The sequence below is a fragment of the Rhipicephalus sanguineus genome, chromosome 4 (assembly GCF_013339695.2).
Source record: "Rhipicephalus sanguineus isolate Rsan-2018 chromosome 4, BIME_Rsan_1.4, whole genome shotgun sequence".
NCBI classification, from domain to species: Eukaryota; Metazoa; Arthropoda; class Arachnida; order Ixodida; family Ixodidae; genus Rhipicephalus; species Rhipicephalus sanguineus.
Genome location: NC_051179.1, coordinates 36,984,932 through 36,994,522, shown reverse-complemented (window position 1 = coordinate 36,994,522; position 9,591 = coordinate 36,984,932). Strand labels below are relative to the sequence as shown.

Sequence of the window (9,591 nt, the reverse complement as noted above, 5' to 3'; positions counted from 1 at the left end):
AGTGCTTCTACACGTATAGTCCCCGCCTTCTAGTTGTAAATATGTGAGTACGCTAGTTGATTTAATTACCACGGTTCCTCGGAATTTAATTTCGTCGAGCGGTGTGTGGGCCCTACGTCTTCTTGACACCAGCAAATCTTGCAAGGCTCTTTTGCTGCAGCTGCGGCTGTTGGTCGTGTCTTGCCCCCATTACTGCGCGACGAGTACACATACGAAGCTCTCAAAAGTGACATTCATTCCTGCCTACTTTAGAAAGTCAAATAAACGGTTTCTCTCTCTCTCTCGTGACAATTATTGTAGCGATAGAACGAAAGCAGTAAAAACAGTGTCGAAAGTGCGCTGTCGAGCGTACTGCCTCGTTTAAAAACGAAGACCAAAGATGCTTATTCTTATCGCCTTGTTGAACAGTATGTGCATTGGTTCCGAGACTACAACCAGACATACATACATTACGAAGCCACTATAGGACCGATATGCGTTCCCGTTAGCAAACGTTCGAGCTGGAGTAGTGCATATCCAAAATTTAAGTGCATCTCTGTCGGTCTTCGCTAACATCAGCAAACAAGCTGAAGCAACTTAGCGCCACCCTAAGATAGTTTGCGGTGGAATCAACAATCAAGTGCTTCAGTGTACGTCATTAAGACTGCTATGGTTAAACTATATTACTCTTTCGCACTCTTGAATTATATAGCGATTACCGTAACCTACATCATGAGAGGAAGCTAGATGTATAGAAAAGGTGCAGACGTTTAGGACAGGTGGTCGAGACTGTCTTAAACTTCCTGTACCAGCTCGTTATGACGTCATGATGTCAGATTTCGGGATTCGGGAATCAGGCCTTCACTACATGTACAGTACGGTCCACTGTTAAAGGGAACACTCAAATGAGCACCTTTCATATTGCTGGCCCCTTAAATGCAAGTGCACGTGGAAACTTGGCTCGTGCATAACACTAGCCTCTCAAAAGGTGTCAGAACTGTCAACCGCCAGTAGTCGTATGCAAATCTAAGCCATGATGCTTTTCCAAGGGATCTAAATCTATACATATACTTCACACAAGTGTTCAGTTTAACAGCGGACCCGTCTGTACATGCTACAGCTCGAATAACTTTATATCGCAGCTGCGTTTTGTGGAAAGAAGCGAACAACGTCATTACACTTTACAGTCGCCGAGTAGTCTCTGTGAGCAACGCTTGGTTGTGAGAATGTAATGAGAGCGTCATACAGTGTAAGCATTCAGTTGCGCACTACTTTATCCGTAAATACGCAGAGCACTCGTCACGGTGATTATGTATACCTCGTTCGCGAAATTGGTAAGCAAGGCGCCTGGGAGGAACTTAAGTGCCCCTAATGAAATCAGGCCAACCGGCGCAGGCAATCCTTGTATATTTAACGAAAAAAAAAAAATCTGACTCCCGTTTCGATTTTTTCGTTATAGCCTCATATGCTCTTTCTTGATTACGCAATGCATTCCGAGCAAGATAAGAGACAATCTTCCTTTCATCTCTATTCCTTTATCAAATTAGCGTCTTCCTTAGTTCAGCAGACGCGGGCGTACCTGGGGAAGTCTTTGCGAAAAAGTTAGCCCGGTCGTGGCACAGTTTATTTCCATTCTTTTATTTCCTATCAGGGAGTGAGCATACCATCGAACGCCGTGCTTGTGCAAGCGTTCCTCTCAACACTAGGGCAATCAAGCGTGAATATATTAGGAATTCGATTAGCTATCTTTTCTTTTGAGCTTGACTCGGCTTGCGGATAAACGCGAGTTACTGTAACATAATTACTGCCGTTTGCCTTTTCAATGTCTTGCCTCTCCAATGTGGGACAACTATGGAGCTTTCGGCTAAACTTATGCAGTGCACAGCCTCAAGCAATGCAGAACTTAAGTTCGCATAAACAAGAAGAATACTTTCACTTTAGCGTATAGATACTGCGGGCATATTCTTCTTGTGTGTGTGTGTGTGTGTGCGTGTGTGTGTGCGTGTGTGCGCGTGTGTGCGCGTGTGTGCGCGTGTGTGCGCGTGTGTGTGTGCGTGTGTGTGTGCGCGTGTGTGCGCGTGTGTGTGTGCGCGTGTGTGCGCGTGTGTGCGCGTGTGTGTGTGCGCGTGTGTGTGCGTGTGTGTGTGTGTGTGTGTGTGCGTGTGTGTGTGTGTGTGTGTGTGTGTGTGTGTGTGTGTGTGTGTGTGTGTGTGTGTGTGTGTGTGTGTGTGGTGTGTGTGTGTGTGTGTGTGTGTGTGTGTGTGTGTGTGTGTGTGTGTGTGTGTGTGTGTATGTGTGCCTACTACCGAAAGCGCTGACCTACACTTTCAGAGAGAGGGTTGTCGTTAAAGGGGTACTGACACACATTTCGCGGCCGAGATATCTTGCTGGATCGATTCCCGTGTACGTGCGTGTACCATCTGCAAATCATCGACAGCGAATAAAGCTTAGAAGGTATTTTATATGAATTTTGAAGTTCGCGAGCGCGATCCAGCATTATAGGCCGCACCTGGTGCATTGACACCCTCGGAGGTGACCCCCCTACTTCCCCTACGTAATCGTTTCAGCCGGTACAAGTTATGATGACGTCGTAGCCGCCATTTCTGTTTTGACGCGCTTCCCGACGAATCGCTCCTCGCCAGCGGGTCAAACTTGAAGTGATTGGCCACGTCGAAAATTCCTTCCATCCCCGCCGCAAGAAAATCGTCACCACCAGACGACAATGAGCCCGACGACCACAGACCGCGCGGAAATGCGTCACTGTTCTGTGTGCTCACGTGACCGAGCGTTTCACTCGCTAGGTGGTGATAGTTGCACCCGGGGGCTTGTCGTTTTTGGAGCTCTGTCCAACCGAAACTGAGGCTGTGTCGGTAATGAGGAGCTTGTAATTAATTATCTGTCACGCGCTGCAGCAAACGATGTGCCGTGTTATGAATAACAGGCCCCCAGCAACACATTGCAGCAAAAAAAAAAAACACAGGGCGAAAATTTTTGTGTCAGGACTTCTTTAAAGAGGAAGCAACGAAAGACAGGCCTCTGTTGCATTTCTTGTACTGAATGTCGAATGCAGCCCTCTAGTGTGTTCAATGCCGAGTACAGCTCCACCGTCATTAATGGTCTACTACGTTGTTTGCAGTAAAAACCCTTCTCTCCCACATGACAGAACGCAGCATTATACACCTAAAAAACAAAAAAGACAAAAAATTCACCGATGATTACGATACTGCCGAATGCGAATACTGAGAGCAGCTGTTGAGGTGTTTTGATTTTGCGATACGTTGAGACAAACAATTTCAGAGATATATCTGTGTATGTACAGTTGCATACCACTATTTAATCGCATTGAGCATCTTCACCACCAGATGTCTCAGTGCCGACGTGTAATTCATGTCGCTCTTCTCTTTGAAAATTTCTTGCACTGCCCGGCTCAGATTGTACATACCTCGGTTGGTCTTATTTAAATATTCCACCACGGTATCGGCACATGCGCACGTGTCAAGCACTCTGTGAAGACCGATGTTTGAATCTGTAGTATGGACGCCACTTATGGGTTAAAGTAATTCACCCACTTTTGCTGCACGGTGAGGGCTAGCAATAGAGTGGGACGAGGAGTACCCGCTCGGAAGTCGAAATGTACTCTGCCTTGTCGATGACGCCGTGATGTTCCCAGAACTGCGCCACTGAATCATAGTTGGCCGTTTCCGGGGCCTGGTGCATGGCTTGGTACTTAATTGTTCCGTAGGCTCTCGATGTGTTTCTTCTGCACGGCGACGGCGACGCCGCTCAATGCATGAAAGTGCGCCTACGAGTACGAGCGCCTTCGACCAACTCACGTCTTCTTTGCTTGTCCAATTCCTGTGGCACATACTTTGTTTTCGTTGGACGCGGTAGTGGGGCTTGCCCAATTGCTGTGGCAGGTACTCGTTCGCGCGGTTACGCCACCGACGTCGATGACGCTCAATGCAGGAACGGATGCCTAAGAGCTGCGTTCTAAAAGGAATCCGTCAATGTGTGGCCGGCTCACACGTGCCACAAACCAAGGATATGTACAATTGGGAAACACTTCGTGACCTCACTGTAAAAGAAGTGTAAACAAAAAGCAAATGAAAAGACAGCTTTATAAGATTGGTGCACACACAAAAAGAAGTCCCTGAGTGCTTGGCAGCGTGCATTCGAAAAGTGTTTGCTTTAGAAGAGTCCGACTTCCCGCAGTGACAAAAGCCATATGTAGATCATTGCTTCCTGTTTAGTGCATATTTCTCTTTAATGAAAAAAAAAAGATTTGCACAAACTCTGTCTCAGTCTTGGTCTAGATGCCCGGTTTTGTCGAGTAAAGTATAGAGGTGGGCGAGTTGGAAATGATGCATACTACGAAAATCAGAGCGAACACGACGGAGACACAGGACGAAAAGGACGCAGTCCGAGCGCTGAGAAAGCGCTCGTACTGTGTCTTCGTCATGTGTCTCCGTCGTGTTCGCGCTGATTTCCTAAGTATGTCTTTTGGAGCCTCTGTTGGTGGTTTGAGAAAAGAACTATTTTCCTGGAAACACTGGTTTGGCAACCCGGAACTGAATTTGCTTATTTATTATGTGTGGTGCTCTTTATTGCTTTGGCTTTTTGTTTTTAATGTTGCCCCCCCCCCCCCACACGCAAGCACACGCCGCACGCACGCACGCGCTCACACATGACCGCACACAAACACACGCAAAATCACACACACATGCGCACACGTATGTTGTGCGAGAGAGAGAGAGAAGTACAGATTTCAATGATGTGCTCGGCATGTTAGCCTTGTGGGTAATTTGGTTTGCTAATCCCTGTAGTGGTTGATAACATACACGATGATGATAATTCGCACACAAATAGCACGTATAGTTCCTGACATACAAATATACGAAATATAATTATTCAGAAGGTTTCATTGAGGCCTGTCGGCTTCAGAAACACCAGAAGCGCTTTTGTTACGCGTAAACGGCCCGGCAATCGTGTGCAAACATGTCAATACCCCTCAGTGGGTGTGCTCCACGAACGCTCGAGCAATACGAACCGCAAGACCGGAAATAGAAAATCAAGAAACGAGGAAGAAGAAACGAGACGATTGCGCGTGCAGCACGTACATCTTGAGCGCTGACGCCCGTACAAGGTTGCATCGGCAGCCATATTGTTCTCCGCCGCCTTTTCGGGTGTCTACACCGACGTGAGTAAACCTAGGCGTTGATTTCTTGCCTATCTAGCTATCCTGCGTTGATGCTTGTGCGTCGCCTCAGAGATCTACAGCGTGCACGCTGCCCGCTACCTTGGTCGGAGGCCGTAGCTAGCGTCTACTTTTCATACATCTAAGGTGCTGCCGGCTGCTCACATTTCCTCGTCCACTGGGCTCCTCTCTGACAACCATGTGGTCGGGTGAAAACCTAACTTCGGATTTTTCCGTCTCGTCCTTCGGCCTGGCGGTGCCGCAGCTGGTCGAGGGTTCACATCCGCAGCCGCAGCAGCAGGAGCTCGAGCCCCCTGGCAGCGACCACGACGTGAACTGCGGCATGCTCGGCTTGTACCCCTCCTTCCTGCAGAGCTACCGCACGCACCTGTGCTACCTCATGTGCCTCTGCGTGCTCGGCATGACGCAGGGCTTCGTCGTCAACGGCCTGGTCTCCGTGGTGACGCCCACCATCGAGAAGCGCTTCCAGCTGCTGGGCATCGAAGTCGGGGCAAGTAGACGACTTTACTCACCATTATGAGACGCAGTTTGTTGCGTCATTGTGTATGATGTTCTGCAAAGAGTTACGTTCGCCTAAGAGATGCAGGAAGCCAATAAAAAAGACGGGTGAATTCTCTTATACGGCTACATGCGATATATAATCTTTGGCGAAGGCTGCTGCTCCTCCGGCAGAAACAGTTCCGTACTGAAGCGAGAATTACCGCATAATGGTGGAATACAAGCCAATATTGCTTACCTTTATCTCCGCGTGTAATCTTGCAGCTCGCGTTATGCCAAAGAATCGAGAAGCAACGTATTGCAGTTGATTACTTTGTGATTTTCATCACGCCAGCGTTGTTTAATGCCAGTACCAGTTCGCGGACGTTGAGTGTATTGTGTTGGTGTCTTGCCTCTGCGCATGACCACCGTTCTCCTCCATTTAATGAGCACACTAATGTTTATCGCAATATTTAGAGCCGATGCAACGACGATCCTTTTTTAAAGCTGTTTTAATGAATTGGTGGCGCTATCGGGGCCTCTCTTTCAGGGCGAAACTCTGGCTTGTTTTGCGAAGTGCATAATCCTCTGAATTTTAACAAATTGCAACAACCGAAGATATTTCTTCTAGCTCAAAGTTCTGTTTGTATTCTCTTACTACGAAGGGTCACTGTATTTTTGTTAATGAGGCTTTTCCTTGCAATTGCATCACCGTATATGCAGGGATCTAGAACCTGTCAACATCGTTGTACCTCTTTCACTTAACGTCCTCATCTTCTTGCACGTACCTAAGCTCGTACTACGTGTTAAAGTGTGCGAGTTGCGACCCGCCCCTTGACAACGTGCTCTGGGGCAAACTGCAGATGATCCAGAGCATGTTCAACGTGGCGTCGTGCATCATGACAACGCCCGTCAGCTACCACGGGGGCGTCGGCCACAAGCCGGTCATAATGGGCATCGGCGCTCTAATTGTGGCCACCGGCTCCATGGTGTTCGCCTCCCCGCACTTCCTGGCGCCGCCGTACATATCGCTGGACAGCGGTTCCACCGACGTCTGCCCCCAGCGGGGCCTCGGAAAATGCGCCGCCCTGGCACGGTCCGGCGCAACCAGCGCCAACTCCTTCAAGTACTTCTTCATGGTATATACTATCAGTGCTTCTTGCACCGTCCCGCATGCTGGTGGAAGACACACTGTGTGACGTTCGCTTTTGTCGACACGTTTACTATGAAGCTTCACGAGAGAGATCTATAGGCAGAGGAGAAACGAAGGGTAAAGACGAGGCGATTAACCAAGCACGTGCTCGGTTGGCTACCAGGGAACATATGGGGATTAGGCGGAATAGAAACAGAAAACTAGACGAAAATAATAAGGCTCTGTTAATCTGAAAATACAGAATATGATCACTCACCTATAGCTCACCACAAGCGGTCGTGAAGTCTAGTCCACATTGAAAGCACAGCAGTGCTTTAGCGGCCTTATGTATAAAACTATGCGTGGGCCAAGCTCTCAGATGTTTTCGTCCGAAAATCTTCTGTCATCGTGGTGGTGTTGTACTTCCAGAGCAGATTGTTGAATGTTTAATTTCGAAGGATGCTAACTTGCGCCGCTGAAATCAATCAATCAATCAATCAATCAATCAATCAATCAATCAATCAATCAATCAATCAATCAATCAATCAATCAATCAATCAATCAATCAATCAATCAATAATTGTCCACTAGTTAGTTGAGTAACTAATTAGTTTATCAATCGTTATGAATTTATCGCTGGTAAAAAAGAACACGATCTTTGAAGTCAGCTTTACTTATGGACAACCTGATTTAGCCGTAAGTAGTCGAATTTACCCAAAATTGCCAACAGCTGCCAACGTTAGCTATTATTAGGCTAACACTAATTAAAATTAGCCAGGTCTAACCAGTAGTACGTTAGCGAATGCGGTAGTTTAATTTGATCAGGGATAGTCATCGTTGCCCGTAACCTAATGCGGGTGAAAGAGGACAAGGAAGATGTTTGCCTTCAAAAAAAAAAGGCATCTTAACGTGACAAGGGCGTACATGTGCATCCCCCAGCTTTTGTTCATAGTTACATGAGCTTTGTTCAGGATGTATAGTGAAACCGTGCCAGCACTGGAGTAGAGAGGAGGAGGAGAAGGGACGAAGAGGACTCCTGTGCATACATGTGGCTCCTCCTTGACGCAGGTGGGGCACGCGCTGCATGGCGTCGGCTCGTCGCCATTCTTCACCCTCGGCGTGGCTTACCTGGACCAAAACACGCCATCGGCCAGCGCGTCTATTTACATGGGTAACTATACAACCTTGGCTGTACAAGGCAACGCAAACATTACCAAGTGTCACAGTTCTCATTATTCGAACCTTTGCTAAACGCGGTTGTGCTGCGACTACAGAAGTATAACGACGCCGCACCAACGCGAGTTGTGACTGCAAGCAATGCAGCAAAAGAATAACTGGAAGAGAACAAATTATGCAGTGCATGGGAACAACTGAGAAGCAATTTCGCTCAACAAAAACACGAGTTTGGCGCTTTGTTGATCTGTTAATCTCAGTCCAGCGTTTTCCTACGTTGTTTCTGCCAAGCTGCCATTGTATGAAATGCAAGGTGCAAACTCAAGAGCTAAGGCACGATAATATAGTGGTGGCGTCACTTCAAGTGATACGGTGATATTTTAGAAATGATCGCTTCTACGCGCAGAAGTAGTAACTCTATAATAAAGAGGCTTGCAAAACGCTCATCTGAAATGTTTTCCTGCAGGCATCTTTTACGCCACGTCCGTCCTGGGTCCAGCCATGGGTTTCATCCTTGGCGGGTACTTCCTTTCGAAATACACGGACATAACCGCCGATTCGTCGAAGTGAGTGCGTTCGGTTATTCTGGGCCGCATTGTGAACACTTCACTTCAGTTTATTCCGACGTACACTAATAAAATGAACTTGGGAAGCACATGTTACTACTAGGTCTTTCCGCAACGTATGCGACCATGTCAAACACTGCCCCCCCCCCCCCCCCCCAAAAAAAAAAATTAAAGGTGATGATGTTAAAAATTTTATCAGCAGCAAAAAAAAAAAAAAAACACGGCGGAAATTGCCAGTAATTATCGGGGTTCAAATTATGTCTCGAATCGTAATATGAGAAGGCGACGTGTACCAAGCGTGGAGCATGTACAGGCGAGAACCTTGCCCGAAGAAAGAGTGGGATCTGTGTTGTGAGATGAAGAGGTCTTCAGAAGGGCAAAGACAGCGCTTCCGCACATAATGGAATGTTGATGGCATGTTGATGATTCCCAACACTAGTCGTCAAAAAGGTGGTGTGACTATAGGCACCGAAGTGGGTGCATCCGCGACAATGGCTTCCATCCCGGTCCAATTTCTATACACACTGCGCGAATGGTATTTCTATACGTCCAACAAAGCTGATACTACTACTGTGACTATGTTGTCAAGATAAATATTATATAATATTCTGCTTTACTTTTTTCGTTCAGACTGAGCATGGACCCTTCGAGTGCCAACTGGGTGGGCGCTTGGTGGCTCGGCTTCTTCTGCGCCTCCATTGTCACCTTCCTCACTGCCTTTCCCATCGCGAGCTTTCCAAGGGCGTTACCGAGTACGGCAAAATAATTATTTTTCTACACCATCGAATTAGTTGTACTGTCCGCGTTTCTTAATGCGTTCCAAATGAAATTGCACGACGAAAGAATAATAACAAATATTTGCTAGAAAATGAGCGAACCTTTTAACTTGAACGGCCCCCATGTTTTCAATCCTCTTCATTCATTTTCCTGGGCTGCCCTCTGCTGTTTTGGTAGGGGTTTGGTAGAGTACGGGAGAACCGGTATGGTCAGAAGCAAAGCCCCCGAGGGGAAGAGATGTTTCGCTAGGGGAGAGCACAGGCGCCAGGGCG

At 47.4% G+C, this 9,591-nt stretch overlaps 1 protein-coding gene across 1 annotated transcript; it reads left to right on the top strand.

The window, feature by feature from the left end:
* The first annotated feature begins 5,372 nt into the window (after positions 1-5,372).
* Positions 5,373-9,308, top strand: LOC119391146 (solute carrier organic anion transporter family member 4A1-like). Its single transcript, XM_049415165.1, has 5 exons — positions 5,373-5,684; positions 6,484-6,810; positions 7,872-7,974; positions 8,443-8,542; positions 9,173-9,308. The coding sequence occupies exons 1-5, from the start codon at positions 5,373-5,375 to the stop codon at positions 9,306-9,308; spliced, it is 978 nt and encodes a 325-aa protein (XP_049271122.1).
* The last annotated feature ends 283 nt before the right edge of the window (positions 9,309-9,591 follow it).